The sequence below is a fragment of the Rhinoderma darwinii genome, chromosome 1 (assembly GCF_050947455.1).
Source record: "Rhinoderma darwinii isolate aRhiDar2 chromosome 1, aRhiDar2.hap1, whole genome shotgun sequence".
In the NCBI taxonomy this organism is placed as follows: domain Eukaryota; kingdom Metazoa; phylum Chordata; class Amphibia; order Anura; family Rhinodermatidae; genus Rhinoderma; species Rhinoderma darwinii.
The window spans coordinates 165,662,904-165,683,238 of NC_134687.1; the positions used below are offsets into that span (position 1 = coordinate 165,662,904).

At 40.3% G+C, this 20,335-nt stretch overlaps 1 protein-coding gene across 3 annotated transcripts in view; it reads left to right on the forward strand.

The window, feature by feature from the left end:
* Positions 1-20,335, forward strand: part of ANK2 (ankyrin 2) — a 626,865-nt gene that overhangs the window by 157,275 nt on the left and 449,255 nt on the right. For 2 of the 3 annotated variants that reach the window (XM_075860544.1, XM_075860543.1), the window contains exon 2: positions 6,632-6,689. The exons of the other annotated variant lie outside the window; for it this stretch is intronic. In XM_075860544.1, coding sequence (XP_075716659.1) covers positions 6,663-6,689 — 27 coding nt within the window. In that variant the 5' untranslated portion in view covers positions 6,632-6,662. The remainder of the gene's footprint in view (positions 1-6,631; positions 6,690-20,335) is intronic. 3 annotated transcript variants of the gene reach the window in all.

The following is a 20,335-nucleotide window of genomic DNA, read 5'->3' on the forward strand; positions in this document are numbered from 1 at the left end:
TATTTTCTGTATTTTATTTTTCTCCTTCTTACTGGCTGGAGGGGGAGCCCTGGGAGATGAGTGGAGCGAATGTGTGAATGGTGTGTGAATGGATGTCTGTTTTGTCTGTTCTGGGCAATAATAATGGTCACCTGCTGATCCTGTTTTACTTGCAAAAAACTAATATTCTCATGTGATCCGTCTTGTTTAAATGCTGGCTTTTGCATTGTAACTGTCTCATATTTTGTGGTGATTGTTATTGCCAACTAGTTTGGTTGGTCAGTATGCTCTGTTTGTTTTTGATTGCAATTTTGTACATTTGTACCATGGGAAAAGTTAATAAAAGAAAACCTTTAAAAAAAAAAAAAAGATCGCCATGACCACTAGTCTAGCTTCTGGGCGGTTCTGGTTTTCTTTGTTGAGCCTATCCCACTTCTCTGTCTTTCTTCCTGTCAGGTGTAATAGTGGAGTACTTATACCTGGCTTTCTCCCCTCTTTCTTTGCTTGTGAATTTCCTTGTCTTCAGGTGTTTTGATCCAGCTACTGACAATACTCTATACCTCTGGCTTCTGGACTTCTTGTAAACTGACCTCGGCTTGTCTCTGGATAACCCCTTATTTACTGATTTGGAATATCTGCTCCCAGCTGGTTTTGAGCTCTGCTATACCTGTTAACCTCTTGCTTACTGATTTGAACTTTCTGTTTACCCTCTGTCTGTCTGGTTATCCTGTTCTGGTTTGCCTGCATTGCACCTCTTATCCAACACTGAACTCTGCTAAATCAACCCGGGTTGAACCTGGCAAAAACCATCCTGCCTTGCGGTAGGCTCTGGCGAAAGCCATAGAGTAGCCTTAGACGCTGTTCATCAGAGTTGTGATGGATTTTAGGTTGCGGATTCTATTGCTCGCTCACTCCCGGCAGTTTCCAGCTGCCTTTGGGGAATCGCTCACCTAGAAAGTGCATATACATCCACCATGAGAATTGCTTAACCACTGATTCGATAACAGTTAGCCTATGTCCATGCGTTGTGGTCAATTTGTGTTTTTTGATGAATAGAGCAGTTTTGCAACAATTTTTTTAATTTAATTGTTTTTTTAAAATTGTGGCAAAAACATGCTTTGACCACAACGTGTGAACACAGCCTTAGCGTTTGTATAGGGAAATTGAAAATTCTAAACCTATATAATCCCCAATTTAATTTGAATGTAAAAATTGGTTGGTACATTCCAGAAGTTTCTTTAACACGCACCTGTGGACGTAGACATAGCGCCTCACATCTTACAGTTCTATGCAGAGTACATGTTTGTAAGTTTAATGCCTACTCAAGAAAACCTCTTAGGCAAAGTTGAATTTTATGTTTTTTTTTTGCTTATAATGACTGATACAAAGTTGTGTGCCAGTGGTTGTGTGTATAAATTATTAAGTTGTATTTTTATACACAATATGCTGTGTGCTCTCAAAAAATGTAGCTTTTGGTAGCCTAGTAGCTGATTGCTATGTGCACTAGACATTTGTCGTATACATGAAGTGTGCACACCTTGATTTATTATTTTACACAGTTTTTTTTGTGTAAACCTCTGCTTGTATGTATGTTTTAGGCACATATGTATGTTATAATGCCTTAAAAAAAATAATTTCTATGTCACAAAGTTACATGGAGGTTGACATGGCTGCAAACAGCACGTCAAGACAACTGCAATCGTCAGGTTGTTTGTCTTTAGGAAATATATAGGGTTTGAGGGTGCACTCACTTTTTTAAAATTTCCAGTTTAAAACCAAATTTTTTGGCTATTCAATTCTGGTCATTTTATGAAGATATGTGTATGTAGACATACGCATAAATATGTATGAACTCTCCACATATTGAACTTTTTTTTTAAGGATGTGTGGGGCGTCTAATTTTTTGCTTGAGTCACACTTTTAACCACAAATATTAATTTGTATGCATTTTTTAGGAAAATATACACTGACACAAAATTGCATGACGTTGCCTGTGTGTATAAAGTGCTGAGTTGCATTTTTATAATATGCTAGGTGTCTTTTTTCAGAAAATATATAGTCATGAGTTTTTAGTATGATTTTATATTTTGTAATTTAGGTTTTGTTTGTACATGTCAAAAGTGTAAAGTGTCCTTGCTACCAGAGGTGCAAAATGTCCAAAAACTTCTGGCAGTAAAAGTGTTAAAGAGCATTTCGAAAACTGTTCTGTAAATACAATTCCTTGAGTTGCAAATACTTTACTTTACCTTTCTTGTTTTTCGTTATATGATGTTTTATTCTTCTTTCAGGCAGAGCGCTTTATTTAGAATTCTGCTACCATAGAGCATTCCATTGTTTCATCTCGATGACAGTTCTAAGTGGATACAATTGTGTCCAGTCTAGACAATCCTCTGTGAGCTAAAAAGCTTTACTCTAGCCTTATACATTGTAGCGCACCCCTGACGAAGCTACACTAGGAGGCAGCCAAACGCATGGGGCAGATTCCAGGCTGCAGCACTTTCGGGTCATATATACTGTTGCTCATTTATAGCAAAAATTCCTTTGTAATATGTATCGACTACATTTTCTTCTATACATTTTTTGCATCTGGTCTTGGTTCATCTCTTTTTCTGGGAACTTGCATGGCACTTTTGATGTCACATTGTTTAAGGCATAGGTTTGTTCTAGGTACGCATGCAAAAATACTTAGGTTCTCATATATTCTTTTTCACTTCTTGTGTTTTACAAATGATATCTACCTAGTGCTGTTATTTTGTCATTTACACTATTATATCTATACCACCGGACCTTGAGATTTGTTTGTTTGTTTGCTATTATTATATCTACTTACGCAACATGTATACATGGTTAACCCATGTGTATTGTCTACACCTTATCATGGGTGATTTCTGCTGAGGGTCCTGTTGTATATTGCATGGACCTGGTTTTTGTGTCTTGTTTTAGATGACCCTTTTTTGTATCGAATAAAATATGGATTCTTATTATTTTTGGGTGTGTGCTTTTCTATAATGTTCTTTCTGTCCCCTTAATGATATCTGTATTTTCTGCACATTTTGTAGCACCACAAGCGTCCTATATTTAGTATTGCACTACAGTTTCACAATGATACATTGTAGCAAACTACCAGAGATTTGTGCAGCTGCTGCTAATGTATTTAGCTTACAAAGCACTGTCTAGACTGGTAACAATTGTATCCACTTCTCTGTTCAGCGCAGGACTAGGTTTGCAGCATATGAATATAAACAGGAGTGTTCTCATTTTCTGACAGCAAACAAATATATATATTAAAAAAGTGGCGCGGAATTGAAACACAAAGTTGTAGAAAACCTTTCTTAGGTTCTGTTCAAATTAACGTCGGATGCTCCGTCACATTAGATGGACACCACGTCCAAACCTGATGGACCCCATTATAAGTCAATGGGTACATTAGGCACCATCGTTAACTATTGCATGATGGATCTGGCACAGCGTTGTATCTTTCATTATGAACAGAAGCCACAACTCAAGTGTGAACACAGCCCTTTCATGAGTGTTGAGTATGTTAAAGGGAATGTGTCGCTAGAAAAAAAATAATATTTTTTTTAGTTAAACTGTTAGTATATAAATGATTACATAGTTACATAGTTACATAGTTAGTACGGCTGAAAAAAGACACATGTCCATCAAGTTCAACCAAGGGATGATGGGAAAAGGGAAGGAAAAAATTTCTACACATAGGAGCTAATACTTTTTTGTTCTAGGAAATTATCTAAGCCTTTTTTAAAGCCATCTACTGTCCTTGCTGTGACCAGCTCCTGCGGTAGACTATTCCATAGATTCACAGTTCTCACTGTAAAGAAGCCTTGTCGCCTCTGCAGCTTGAACCTTTTTTTCTCCAGACGGAGGGAGTGCCCCCTTGTTTTTTGAGGGGGTTTTACATGGAACAGGATTTCACCATATTTTTTGTATGTGCCATTAATATATTTATATAAATTAATCATGTCCCCCCTTAGTCGTCTTTTTTCAAGGCTAAATAGGTTTAATTCTTTTAATCTTTCCTCATACCTTAAATTCTCCATGCCCCTAATTAGCTTCGTTGCTCTTCTTTGTATTTTTTCCAACTCCAGGGCATCCTTTCTATGAACTGGAGCCCAGAACTGAACTGCATATTCTAGATGAGGCCTCACTAATGCTTTGTAAAGTGACAATATTACATCCCTGTCCTGCGAATCCGTGCCTCTTTTAATACACGGCAATATCCTGCTGGCCTTTGAAGCAGCTGATTGACATTGCATGCTGTTATTTAGTTTATGATCTACAAGTACACCCAGATCCTTCTCAACAAGTGAATCCGCCAGTGTAGCTCCCCCTAGGACATATGATGCATGCAGGTTGTTGGTACCCAGATGCATAACTTTACATTTATCTACATTAAACTTCATCTGCCAAGTGGACGCCCAAACACTTAGTTTGTTTAAATCTGCTTGCAATTCACGAACATCTTCCATAGACTGAACTATATTACATAGCTTGGTGTCACCTGCAAAAATAGAAATAGTGCTATTAATCCCATCCTCTATATAATTAATAAATAAGTTGAATAATATTGGTCCCAGCACTGAACCCTGGGGTACACCACTTATTACCGGGGACCATTCAGAGTAGGAATCATTGACCACAACTCTCTGGATACGGTCCTTGAGCCAATTCTCAATCCAATTACAAACTATATTTTCTAAACCTATAGTCCTTAATTTACCCATTAAGCGTCTATGGGGGACAGTGTCAAATGCCTTTGCAAAGTCCAAAAACACTAAATCCACAGCGGCCTCTCTGTCTAGGCTTCTGCTCACCTCTTCATAAAAACAGATTAGGTTGGTTTGACAACTTCTGTCCTTAGTAAAACCATGCTGGCTGTCACTTATAATACTATTTTTTTGTCACATAATCCTGTATATAGTCCCTCAATAGCCCCTCAAACATTTTCCCCACAATGGATGTTAAGCTTACTGGTCTATAATTACCCGGGGAAGACCTAGAGCCCTTTTTGAAAATAGTCACCACATTTGCCCTGCGCCAGTCCCTTGGCACTATACCAGTCACTAGAGATTCTCTGAATATTATGAAAAGGGGGACAGAAATAACTGAACTAAGCTCTTTAAGAATTCTAGGGTGTAACCCATCTGGTCCCGGAGCCTTGTGCACATTTATTTTATTTAATTTAGCTTGGACCATATCTACATTCATCCAATTCAGTATATCAACTGATATATTAACAGCACTGGCACCGGCTACATCAGCTGCTCTTTCTTCTGTTGTATATGCAGAGCTAAAGAACCCATTTAGTAACTCTGCCTTCTCTTGATCCCCTGTGACCAACTCCCCATTACCATTATCTAGGGGTCCTACATATTCAGACCTTGGCTTTTTAGCATTTATATACTTGAAGAATTTTTGGGGATTTGTTTTACTATCCTTGGCCACCTGCCTTTCATTTTGTATTTTTGCTAATTTTATTACATTTTTACAGATTTTATTAAGCTCTTTATATTTTACAAAGGCTACAGCTGTACCCTCAGATTTGTATTTTTTAAATGCCATTTTTTTGTCATGTATTGCCCCCCTTTCACAGAAGGTGTAAGCCATGTGGGATTTAATTTGAGTCGTTTATACTTGTTACCTATAGGAATAAATTTTGCACTATAATAACCCAAAGTAGATTTGAAAATCTCCCATTTATCATTTGTTCCATTATTTGACATTAGTTCTTCCCAGTCCATATCCTGAATTGCAGCCCTCATCCTGGGGAAATTGGCTTTCTTAAAATTAAATGTTTCTGCCCTCTAAGCCTGTGTTTGTTTTTTACAGTATAGGTAAAATGTAACTATATTGTGATCACTGTTACCGAGGTTTTCACGAACATTGACGTACCCAACAAGCTTTGCATTATTAGAAATGACCAGATCCAACAGAGCTTCACCTCTAGTCGGGTCTTCCACAAACTGGCCCATAAAATTTTCCTGCAACAGGTTGAGGAAATGTCTCCCCTTTGCAGTTGAAGCTGAACCATGACACCAATTAATATCCCGGAAATTAAAATCTCCCATTATCACTACAGTACCCGCCTGTGCAGCCCGCTCCATCTGTTTATATAGCTGACTTTCCATCTCCTCAGTTATATTGGGGGGTCTATAGATTACACCAAAAGTAATTTTTTCAGTGTTTACCTCCCTTTCTAGTTCCACATTGTTCTAATTTTTTTAATTTTTTCACAAGTCAGGAAATATTATAAATTAGATTCTAATTTATAACATTTCCATGTGCTGGTCATTAGAGGGAGCAATTCCCAAAATTGCAGCATTGGCATGTGGTAAAGCAACCTCATTGCTTTATGCTGCAAAATTGTAGAAGACACACTCGCTCTAGCGTCCTCAAACAATCCCCCCTCCTTTATCCTGGCTAGTGCCAGGAGAAAGGAGGGGGTTGAATGTTCAAACCTCCTAGACTGTGTGCCACCATTTTTTGTGCGAATGCACAGTATAGGAGGATTAGGTACAGTGGTAATCACACAGTATAACACGAAGACCAGTGCAATAAAGTAAATGTAAGCTAAAGAAATGTCTCTGTCACCCAAATAATATGTGTTCTTAATATTGTCTTTTTTCTTTTGTAGGTAAGTAGCTGTTAAAAGATATGAAGATTTAATGTGCATGACCACCATGCTGCAAAAGGTATTTTAACATGTTTAACTTAATTGTGCCGAAGAGTGAACTTTTAGGTCAAAATGTATAGAAACCCAACATAATATATAAGAAATTACATATATTACATGTGCATAAATTAAAGGATTTATTTAGGAGTTCAGCATATGTAAAAATCTTGCATTATAGCATACTATAATGAATAACTGCTATATGGACCTTATTTACTTTTTCAGTTACCACTTCATTTGTATTTTGGATACATAGAAGCTGTATCTTGCACTGAAACCTGAGTCCGTCAGGTCAGCAGGACTAATGGCTTCGATGACAGCGGGTCCGGCCACGAAGGATGGATCAGCTGTTATCAATCACATCTAAGTTATAACTATGTATCTAAAACAGTAAAAAAACAAAACAGTTTCACAAAACACTAAAATACACTGTTTTAGTAAAAAAAAAAAAAAAATGGGCTTGAAAGGTTTACATAGCCTTTAAACTTAATGTACTAGAACCCTGACAACCTCCTTAAGATGTTGTATGATCTTAAACATTGATGGCTTAGTCCTAGAATATGCTATTATTGTGTAATTGATGGGTGTTTGATGGCTGGGATACCCACCAATCACGAGAATGAAGAGGCCGTAGCGCATGGTAAAGCACCGCAGTCACTCTTTTCAGGCACTGTGTATGGTATTGCTGCAAAGCCCCATTGATTCCTAGGAATATGCCATCAAAGTCAGACATCTTCTTTTTGATTACACCTATTTACTAAGATAGCATGGTTTTACTATGGACTGCATTTGTTGTTTTACATTGGAACTTGTCTGCTAAAGATACAATTTACTGTATACATTATGTGTGATGTTGCAGGCAATACACTATTGACAGTGTGGATAATGTAACGGTATGACAATAAAATTATTTTAAGTAAATGTTATTTTTTTTGCCTTTATGGGGGTGATTAATTCATTAATTTGCGACAGTTTTCTGGCGGAAAAAAAATACAAAAATTTGGTGCAAAAATTAGCGACTTTCTGTTTTTGCCGCTTTAGGCAATTTTTTAAAAATGGGTAGTGTTTGCCAAGATTGGGCGGGGCCTCCTATGCATGGACAGAATTTCTATAATTTTGTGTAAATTACAGTGGAAATCTACACCACATGGTAGCTGGTGTAGATTTCAATTTGAGGCGCACGGACATTGAAAGATGTGACAAATTTAGTAAGAATTGTGCACCTCTTAATAAATTTAGCGCATCTTACCCCATCGGGTTTCAGTTTAAAACTGATGTATGAAACACCAGTAAATTTCCTCCTATGAGTTTTACGAGGTTAACCAAATAGAGATAATATTGTGTGCTATATTAGTAGCCTCAATCTTCTTGTAGTTAGACATGGGTTTAAAGGATGCCAAGGTGCACAGTTAAAGGGGTGTTCCCAACTTAGACATTTATGCCATATCCAAAGGATATGCCATACATTTCTGATAGATGCGGGTGCCAGCTCTGGGACCTGCATCTATATCAAGGAAGCGAGTCATCTGTCGCAAGCTGCCGATTCCAGATGGGGACTAGTGGAGATGGGGCCTATAGTGTTCTATTATTTCAAAATAAACCCCTTTTTTACATACATTTTCTTTTCTTTCTTTAAAAATTTTGGATCATGTTTTTTTATTATTACACTTAGCTTTTTTTTTATTAGTCCCACTAGGGAATTTGTAGCTGCGAAATCTTGATGGCCTGTACAATGCATTTGAATGCTTAATATTTCAAAGCATTATTCCCTAGGTTTATACCTATGTCAGACCTAGGGCCTTTGATAGGCGCCTGGATGCCATAGTCACCCATTGGCCCCAATTGTGTCGCAGGAGTGGTGATGGGCTAATAGAGGGAGCCCCTTCCCTTTGTTAAAGTACTTAGATCCTGCAGTTGCCAATGACCATGGCATCTATGGGGTTAAATGGCTATTATCTGAGTTATTTCTAATTCTGGCTGTTAGAGCGGGATTTCGTTTGACAACCCTGGCCTGGTGGTCTAGGTAATAAAGGGGGGATGGTTACATCTCTGGTGAACAACTGCCCAGTCATTGTCCCCTGAACATCATCCCTGACTTTCGTGGTGTATACGCCGAATTCCCATGGCACTTAAGTAGTGTTGCATTCCTTGTATTTTTGTCTTCTTAACAAGAATATGATCTCACAACGGCAGGGTCGCATAGCAACAGCCTGTATGACAGCTAGGTGACCACCATCTCTGTACTTGAGGAAGGAGCACATAGATAGTTCTGCTTCCTTGTTTTGTGGTGAGTCATGCTGCAGCTGTAATTCGTTCACAATGGGAGCAGCAACAGAAAATTCAGTGAGGGAAAAAACACATGGCTGCTGGGCTTAGTAACATATCTAGATGTAACTGTATAAAAATTACATTTTCATTTTACGCCAATGCATGTTTATTTAAACATTACATGTCTTACTATATTTTAGATCTGTTTTGTTTGCACAGGCTGTGTCCACCATGAAATGAATGGGAACGTTTAGTCAGTTATAAAGGTAGCAGAAAAATTCCATAGCAGATTTTAGTTACAAATGTGTTACAAGCAGATTTTGCAGTATATTTGCCGCATATTTCACCCTTGACCTTTCCAGGGTGCATATGGTCTGCTTTGTGGCTGTTTATGCCAAAATGTAGGTATGCTGTACTATTCTAACCAGGCATACAGTTACAGAGATATTGCACTAAAATACACAAGACTGACAGTCTCGAAGAGGAAGGATAAAGGGCAAGGAGATACTGTATTTATGTTGGTATGCAGTCTGCCTGACCAAGTGACTGAAGACCCTTCTCCATAGCTTTCAAAATGGCTGACTATTCCTGAAGCTTTTTTGTGCCCTGTTATAGAAGGAAGATAATTTGTAGGGCATATTCTGCAGCTCTAACAAGTAAAATGTTGTGCAGACATCCAAGAAAAACATTCACATGCTTTAAAGCTTTAACCTTTCAGGTGATTTTTCAGATTAAGCTGTCACGTGTTTGTGCATGAGGAATAACATTATTTCTGGCCATTATATGACTTGTATTCTGCTTTTTTTTTTTAGCAGTTTTTCCCTAGGCAGGGAAAATTCTCACTTTTTCCTGAGCTAGTGGTTGGAGACTATCAGACAGCTATCATGTCTGCCATAACCAGCACACATAGGGAAAAGAGCATCCTGCTCACCTATATCTTTGTAGCACTCTTTCTTTCTGTCTCTGTCCTCTTGCTCCCCCTCCCCTCTTCTCAGACTTCTATGGGCAACTATAACCCTCAGTGAGCTCTGATCCCTTTGTGAGCTGAGTCCGTCTTGTCTTAAAGCAGATGGAAAAAGCAGTAAATTCAGAGTGCGTGAACAGTTAAGGGGAGCCTGATAAATGGAGAAAGGCATTTTTCTCTAATAAGATATATTACAAAGTTTCTTATATTCGCTTGTACTATTGATTTATGCAAAGTTTGTTTAAAGGTTAGTGACCATTTAAGATTATTATGTTGGCTAATATATATTTTTAGGTATTTATTTATTTTACCATAGTGCAATAAAATTGTATTCTTCATATTTCTTGTTACTTTGTCTCCAGTTTGTTTGTAAGTTGTCATATAGTGCAGTATAAATTGTTTTTTATGAAGCAAGTCCAACACAGCATGCATCAAAATGTTAAATTTCACAGTTCGTGAACACGACATTTGTGCCGTTCAGCTTCCAGAATCACATGTGGCTGATGAATGGAAAGCAGAGCCGGAGAATGGTCAGGAGAATGTTGGCATCTATTTCTGGCTTTTGTGTGGTGAGATAACAATAGACTTGTTATGTAGAGTGCTTATTAACTTGCTGCACATGGGGGCACAACTACAAGATGACACATTAAGTAGGTGTAAGACACACACTGAGCATTTACTCTCACTTGGTAAACTTTTTCTATATTCGTTTTGCTTATATTTCCTTCACTATCCTGTAATATCAAAACATGCGGTGATGCAGACATTTTCATGACAATAATATATAATATACTGCAATGATCATATGCAGAAAAACAACCACTCCTAGAAATCACAGGGAAAATGGGATACTTTTGGTGGTTGAGATGAATATAATGTATACGAGTGCTTGTATGACTCACTATACCGCCCATTGAACTGGATTGGGAATCGGGGGGTTTCTCCTGACTAAGACGGAGTCTTGTAACTGACTGGTACAGTGTGGGGGAATTCCTGTCTTCTCCCTTCTCTGTAATGCAGTGCTTTCCATAGTCTGAGATCAGAGAGATTGGACATGATTCACTCACAATGCTATACGCAGCTGACCGACTCATAAGTAGGCTTGAACAGTGTACAACGCTATTATAATTGTTACTCCTATAGTAATGGTGTAGTAGAAAAGCAGTGAGAAGCCCACACAAGCCCATTCAGTATCAGTGATGCAACCAAGACTTCGAGAAATATGTGCTCTAAATATTTCATTACAAGACATAGAAATAAGCTCTATTCTAGGTGTAATAATAAGTGATAAGTAAGATTGATTAAAGAAGAGGCTCCCAGTGACTGATAGGCATAAAACGGCGTTAACTCTGCCTTGAGAAATACCGTAGCCAGGGCCATTGGTAGTTGACCATCTCAACAAATCTCCACCCATCACATTAGTGTTCATTTGTAATTGCTGTACAATTGTATACATAGCTCTTGTAGTGGTTATAGTGGAATAACCTTTATTAACAGATATATCAATGTAACTTGGATCAAAATGCAAAAAATGGTATTATAAGCTTTTCCAGCGTCATCGGCAGGGGGAGATCTACTTTACCAGGTAACTTTATTTCCTCTTAATTTGTCTTCTTTAATATTTAAAACAACACATCCAACAAAAGAAGGGAGGACAAAAGGGAAAGGAATGGATAAAGGAGTCAGATAGATGGGGGGGATGAATGGCAAAGTCCACAGTAAAAGGATTACAAAGATGGGACGTATAGTGGAGAGGCATACTTGGGTTCACATCACTTTTCGGCCACCCGTCAATTGTATACATTTGTATACTTAAAAAAAAAATAAACAGAAAATAAAAAACATACTGCACAGACTATAGATTTGTATGCCAACGGAGTGCCATATTTCAAGTATTACCCTGTTTTGTTTTTGCCTAGATTGCCACAATATTTTGTCTTTTTTACAATCGAAGTTTGGATCCGTCAATTAAAAAAACAAAAAAAAACAAAAAAAAACTGATCTGTCTAACAGATACCAACAACTGACGGATCCATAAAAATAAGCAAATGGTGTGTAGTTACATCCATACATGTCTGAAAGATGGCCACAATGTGCTGTGAACCCTGCTTGTTCTTAAATAACGGCCCCCAATTGGGGGATCTTTTACAAATCTGTTGCCTATACGTTAGAGATCAATGTGTATCTTCTATAAACTGTTAGCAAGGTTTAGCAGGCTGCTATATCTTATAATACAGATAATGCTGCCACTTGACCTGCTAAGTTTGTGGTGAACAATTCTTGTGCCATTGATAGCAGTAAAGAATTAAAAGGGTATTCCCATCTTATAAAGTGATCTCATATGCATTATATGGACAAAAGTATTGGGACACCTACACATTACACCTACAAGAGCTTTTATGATATCCCATTCTAAATCCATAGGCATTAATATGGAGTTGGTCTCCCCTTTGCAGCTAAAACAGCTTCCATTCTTCTGGGAAGGCTTTCCACAAGGTTTTAGAGTGTGTCTGTAGGAAATGTAGCCCATTTGTAGCATTTGTGAGGTCAGACACTGATGTTAAAAGAGAGGGCCTGGCTCGCAATCTCCAATCTAGTTTAGCCATGCCTTTATGGACCTTGCTTTGTGCACTGGGGCACAGTCATGCTGGAACAGAAAAGGGCCTTCCCCAAACTGTTCCCACAAAGTTGTAAGAATACAATTGCCCAAAATGTCTTGTTATGCAGAGGCATTAAGATTTCCCTTCATTGGAACGAAGGGACCTAGACCAGCCCCTGAAAAACAACCCCATAGTATTATCCCCTTTCACCAAACTTTACAGATGGCACAATGCAGTCAGACAGGGAACGTTCTACTGGCATTCGCCAATCCCAGAATCGTCCATCAGACTGCCAGATAGAGAAGCGGGATTCGTCACTCCACACAGAGTCCAGTGGTGGCGTGCTTTACACCACTCCATACGACGTTTGGCATTGTACTTGGTGATGTAAGATTTGCAGGCTACTGCTCCACCCTGGAAACCCATGCCATGAAGCTCCCAGCACACAGTTTTTGTGCAGATGCTAATGCAAGAAGGGGTTTCCGACTATGCTCCTTAACATTTGGCGACCCCATTCTGTAACTTTAAGTTTTCTGTTACTTTGTGGCATAGTAGCTGTGCTTCCTGCGCTAAATCAGCACTGCGGCCCCTTCATTCTCAGAATTGGTGGGGGTCCCACAGATCGGACCCCCATCGATCCTAAAGTGATGGCATATACTAGTGATATGCGATCACTTTATAATATGGAAATAACCTTGAAAGGCAGCATTCACTTTGGATGTAAAAGTATTATGGCTAAATGGAAAAGTGGAAAGACTTTGCATATCATGCCATGGTAGAGCTGCTATAGAGCCTAGTCTAGCATATCACTTGTGCAGTGCCCAGCACATTAAATTACTTAGAAAAATAGTCTGTCAGCCTCATAACTGCCATATATCCTGGTCTAGATCATAGCAGCTTTGGCTGAAATGGAAAAATGATTCAATCCTGTCTGCCTTCACTTGTGATGTAATCACATTTCTGCTATTCTTCCATAGACATATTGTATCTCTTAATTAGTTTAAATTGCTCATTCGTTACATTTAAACTCGTAATGATCATAATTACTGAGTCACATGATCAATAATTTTATCATGTTTTTCCACTCTTAGATAGTCAAAGCTGGTACTTTGTAATTTATTATTTTATTGCCTATTCTACAAATGTCAGAGAAATTGCTCAGGAGGAAATCATTTCTGTAAATGTCACATCATTGATGTACACAAAGCTTCTCTTCTTAATAAATGTGAGAACTACCATCTTGTCACATTTAAACAGTGCCAGAGCAGGGCTGCTACAGACAGTAATACATTTTGATGACGTCTAATTAGCATATGTTAATAAGAACAGGTAATTAAGGGTGAGACATCACACTAGATATTAATACTAGCTAAAGTGCAAAAGTTTGCAACCCTAAGGCATGGATTTTTCTACATCTAAAGTGATGACTAGTTGTACTGCATGACGACTTGTTATCTTGGTTTAGATATCAACATGACATCAGAGGCACTTTGAATTGACATGATATGACAGTAAATTTGAAAAAGCTGTCTTAGGGTATGTGCACACACACTAATTACGTCCGTAATTGACGGACGTATTTCGGCCGCAAGTACCGGACCGAACACAGTGCAGGGAGCCGGGCTCCTAGCATCATACTTATGTACGATGCTAGGAGTCCCTGCCTCGCTGCAGGACAACTGTCCCGTACTGTAATCATGTTTTCAGTACGGGACAGTTGTCCTGCAGCGAGGCAGGGACTCCTAGCATCGTACATAAGTATGATGCTAGGAGCCCGGCTCCCTGCACTGTGTTCGGTCCGGTACTTGCGGCCGAAATACGTCCGTCAATTACGGACGTAATTAGTGTGTGTGCACATACCCTTAATCTGAAATCATATTGTGCTACAGTTAAATGTTTGGGGACGAGTGATCGGAGTATCGTTGATCGGCGCTCGTGTAAACGGCCCAGGACGGGCCGTGTAAGCGGACCTTAAGGGTCCTCAAACACAGTCCGACGTGGGCAGTGTAAACGAGTGTCTATCAAAGAGGTAGCTCGTTGATCGGCACTCGTTTGCTCCTTTCTCAAGGAGCTATCTATGGGGACAAGTGCTCGTTACTGCATTAGAGATGTGCTGCCGACAACGATAATAATTTCGGCTGCATAAACAATACAATCAGCCAATGATCGGCTGTTCGTTGCTCTGTTTGCACAGGGCAATGATCTGGAACGAGCATTCTGTGAACGTTTTTTTTTGCCTGATAATTGGCCAGTGTAAAAGGGCCTTTAAGTACAATAGCCTAATATGAAAGGCGCACTGCGAAGTGACCGCAACAGCTCCTCTCAAGGGAATGGATATGACTTGTGGTAGGATATCCATGATATTGCAACCTGGGAGACATACAGTTCTGCAAATTTATTGCAGATTAATGTAAAACCTGTAAATTTTAAAATTGATCACTTTTCTAGGTATTAGCAGATCGATATTTTATTGTGCTTCACATTGCCTATTTAATAAGGGTATTTTAAGGATTTTAAAGGTAATCTGTGGCAGAAATCCACAGCTGAACCTCAGATTTCTGCCATTGATTGTCATGTGGATCCACATAAATATACTCAATTCACATGCATTGGGGGTGGAATGCTAGTGGATTTGATCAGGATTTAGGCACGGGATCCATGCCTAAATACTGACAGAATCCTCAAAGTGTGAACATGGCCTAACACAGCTGTTTTGTCATAGAGTTTGTCTATGGAGGGTTGGGGAAGGTGTCATTGAATTCAACAACTGCAAACCATATTCTCGCCAATGGATATGCCATTGGTGAGTGTGGCTCTTGTTTTGACCTCCTGTGCTTTCATATATTACCTACGAAAAACAGCACGTGCAGATAGTACTACACATTTCATCTTTATTATTATTCAGATAATTAAAAATCCATGTAAAAACAGAAGCCAAAATGAAATAAACCAATTCAAAATAGAAAGCACAAGGCAATGAGGGTAAAAGCGAGGCAATCAAATTCAATTCATTTAGTCATACAAATATGCAAAAAGATATATCAATAGTCGTTTTCGATAACAAGTATGCAGTAAAATATATAGGTAACAGGATTCAAACAGTTTCAAAAGGTTTTAAGAGACTAACATTGAACATAATAATATATAAAGTGCAAATACAAATCCCTCTAAGACATTATTATTGTAATGTCGGGGTAGGGAGACAGACAAGTGAGCCATAATCTACCCGCCACTCAGTCCCTGCCTACTTACAACGACCCGCCCTAGGCGACAGGGTACAACTGGGCGACGGTCCCTACACTGAATAGGTGCACGACAGACAAACAGACAAGGGTACAAAGAAGCCAGGGAAATGGGGAAGTTGCCCACGGGGACACCGTGAGCAACAAGCGAAGTGAACGAGCCGAGTCAAACCAGGAGATAAGCGAGGTACAAAAACGCAGAGCAGAAAAGTGGTCAGTAAAGCCAAGGTCAAACACAAGCAGAGGATCAGTAGTTCAAGAAGCTGCAGCAGGGCCAGGAAACCAGCAGAGAAGAATCACAAGCAAAGGAGGAACAGGAAAGGCAGGTATAAATACACAGAGGGCGGGAGCTAGCTCCGTCTGGCCAGGCTGTGATAGGCTCTCCCACTCCTAAGCCTGCCATCCTGGGTGGTGGAAGATGGAGTCAGTCTCACAGACATAGAAGCAGGTGCAGACTCATTACCTATGGGCGTCGACACAGAAGTTGTGTCTGGCAGATCCTTTACAATTATCTCCAAACATTGCTTATTAAAAACATGATATATACAAATACTAAAGACCCAATAGTCAGTCTATACCTGTACAGTCCGAGTGCACTCTGAGACGCATTTTGATTCTCTTTTGAAAGGCTGTCTGTTTTAGTATAGCTTTCCTATACACAGGCAGTACTTGCTTCTGCTGTGAGACTCATGGACTAAAGAAACCCCAGCTCACGTTGGCCCTTCTGAAATAGACCGCACTAGCACTCTTCTGTACCAGGATCACCCCACAGGGGTGTCCTATTATTCTACATCATAATTATGTCTGTATAATGGATGCCTTGTGCATAATGGATACACATCTAATTAGTGTTTTCTACAATGTAATAGATATATGTTACTCATGAAATAAGTCACTCAATAAGAACACTCAATGACTTCCTTCTAGTTTGTGAAAATATATATATTTTGGAGCAAAGAACTAGGTGGATGCTGTAGAGTTTGTAAAGGAATAATACAGGCTGCTGCAACTGCAAGCGCAACACCTGCCAAACGCCTTCACATTCCTGTCTGCTCCTGGAAATACCCTCCTAAGTAACATTGCAATCCTGACTTCTGTTTCCTGCAATAATATTGGGAATATGCCATAGAAAAAGTGCCCAGATTTCTAAAAGAAAGAAGATGCCACTAAACATACCGTATGTTCTTATCATACTGTATTTGTCAATACATGATAAATCTCACTTCTGTGGTTTGCAAGTTTTGCTGATCTTATATTATGCAGCACAACAACCCTTATAAAATGATTCTGTAATTCTACTTTATATCAACAATGCATAAAAAGACACCAATACAGGCAGATAACCCCATGGAATATACAAACGGGGGGGGTGGAAGTGCACCTCAGAATTTTCGCCCTGAGTGGTCACAGATATTCTTGTACTTAATTTCTTCTATACAATAGTTGCCAACATTTGATTTGTTTTCCAGGGACACTTAAGGTGTGGCGTCTTTGGTGGGAGTGTCTTATGAGTGTGTGGTTTATCTGGTGGGTGTGGCTAGTGGGCATATCTTTCTTTCCAGAATTTCTGCATACAAATACACAAACAAAATTTTCTGCACTAGTTTCGCTGACAACTACTATGGTCGCCAGTATCACTCTCTGGTTATCTGGTTGTTTACAGGCAGGTGATGTCTCACTTTATCACTAGAGCTAGGCGATAAATGCTGACCATTACTGGCAGTGTAAAAAGCAGCGTAGATTGTGCCACACTCAGTGCCCCTTGTAGATGGTGCTCCATACTGCCCCCAGTAGATATTGCCACACACTGCTCCCTGTAGATATTGCCACGAACTGCTTCCTGTAGATAGTGCCACAGTGCACCCTGTAGATAATGCCACAGTGCCTTCTGTAGATAGTGCCATAACCTCCCCTGTAGATAGTGCCACACATGCCCTTTTTAGATAGTGCCACAGTGCCCTCTGTAGATAATACCACAGTGCCCTTTATAGATAGTGCCACAGCCCCTGTAGATAGAGCCACACAGGCCCCCTGTAAATGATGCCATACAGCCCCCCTGTAAATGCCACACAGCCCCCTGTAGATAGTGCCCCACATACCCCCTTGTAGATAGCACCACATCCCCTCTCCCTGTAGGTAGAGCCATTGTGGCTACCTCTAGGAGGGGAATCCCCAGCCAGAGCATTGCATATGCTCTGGTCGGGGATTGCTCTCCTGGAGGAGCCTCTGACGTAACTGTCCATATATGGACAGTGACGCCAAGGGCTCCTCTAGTACAGGAATCCCCGGCCAGAACATCGGGATTCCTGCGCTTCAGGACGAGCCCCTGACCTCACTGTCCATATATGAACAGTGATGTCAGGGGCTCTCTCTAGGAGCGGAATCCCCTGCCAGAGTGTCGGCAACGCTCTGGCTGGGGATTCTGCTGCAGGAGGAGCCCCTGATGTCACTGTCCTTATATGGACAGTGACGTCAGGGGCTCCCTCTATGAGCGGAATCCCCGGCCAAAGCGCCTGAAACGCTCTGGCCGGGGATTCCACTCCAGGAGGAATAAATGGCTGAGCAGGAAGCGGATAGTTTCCTGCTCTGCCATAGTATTCAATTGTATCTGCTTCCTCAAGACACAGATTCAATTGAATGTGGCAGTTGCCAGGACTCGTCCCGGGACAGTAATTTCCTGGGACTGTCTCTGTAAATTCGGGACAGTCCTGGCAAATTCTGGACTGTTTGCAGCTATGCTACACCATTCCATTAGGACTGTAATAGAATAGTTCTGATCCCTATTATGCACGTAAGTCATTGCATGTAATACATGTTATTCTTCACACATATGATGATGTAGGCATTTTATAAACAAGAAATATTTGCAGCATATACTGAATGTAGATATGTGATGACTTTGATGTAGTTTGGGCATGACTACTGATTTGAAGGTTAGTGTGAATTTATCAGTGTGCATAAAGTGGAGTTTTATACATAGTACTGTACTATAACCTCTCCAAATTCAGATGTAGCAAAGCTGAATTTGTCGTTTAACTTTTTGGGGATGCACCATTTGTGCATTGATAATATTCTAAGTTATGGTAGTTTTCCCCCTATAGTCAAAGGTGGCATATTGCTAGTATATTCAGTAATACTGTGGCTTTTTTCAGCTACATGCCACTCCCGAAATGGTGCTTTGTCTAGTATTGCAACACAGCCCCATTCCAATTCAGTGCCTTGTGATAGTGGAACAGGTTTCCTTAACCAGTGCTACAGCTCCTTCATTCTAGGAGTTGTTACTCTAGTATCTTGGGTGTCTTAGGCCTCATGCACACAAACGTATTTTTTTCCTCCCGTAAATACGGGTCCTTTGTCACACGTATTCGGCCCGTATTCCACCAGTATTTACGGACCCGTGCCCGTAAATACGGGTCCGGTGTCACCAGTATTCCACCCGTATTTACTTACCCGTTTTCTCTGCACTAATCGTCAGCCCCTTCTCTCTATCAGTGCTGGAAAGAGAGAAGGGGCAGCCATTTCGGGCAGAGTTTCCGCAGCGATTGAAAGTAAAAGAAGTTCATACGTACCGTTGTCTTGGTGACGCGTCCCTCTTTTGACATCCAGTCCGACCTCCCTGGTTGAGGCGGCAGTCCATGTGACCACGGCAGTCCCTGTGACCGCTGCAGCCTGTGATTGGCCTGTGATTGGCTGCAGTGGTCACATGGGATGAAACGTCAACCCGGGAGGCCGGACTGGAGGAAGAAACAGCTAAGTTAACTTTTTATACTATTAACTCCAGCGGTGCGATAGTCACTGTCCCGGTTGCTGAAAGAGTTACTGCCGATCAGTTAACACTTTCAGCACCCTGGACAGTGACTATCCCCTGACATTGTCTAGCAATGCTCCCGTAATTACGGGTGCACACACGTAGCAACCCGTAATTACGGGAGCCCCATAGAGTTCTATGGGCCTGCCTGTGGCGTAATTATGGCCTGAAATAGGACATGTTCTATATTTTTCAACGGCAGGGGCACCTTCCCGTAAGCATACGGGTAGGTACCCGTGGCCAATAGAAGTCTATGGGCCCGTAATTACGGGCCGTAATTACGGCTCGTAATTACGGGTGTTTTTACGTTCGTGTGCATGAGGCCTTATTAGTAGGTCATCATTGTCTAAATAGGGAAAAACCCCATTTAAACAAAAACTCTGTTAGCTACCTTTGATCCCTGGCCTTGCGAATCCACAATCCACAAAAGGACATATTTTCGTATCCAATGCTAGGTTCAACTGCTGTATTCCTCTCCTTGGCAGAATGCAGGAGGGGCTAATGGGGCAGATGAATATATGCTGTAGTGAATATGATTGTGAATTCTGTATTCAACAAAAGTGGGGACGTGAACATCTTAGCGGAGGCCTAATGCACCCGACCGTGGTTTTTTTGTCCGTGTGTTATCTGCAATTTTGTGAATAGCACACGAACCCATTGATTTATATTGCCCATGCACATGAATGCGCTGTTCACAGATCCGTGTGGGGGCCCCCAGTCCGGACTGCAAAAACTCAAGACATGTAATTTTACTGTCCGTATTTGTGGATCATGTGACCTACT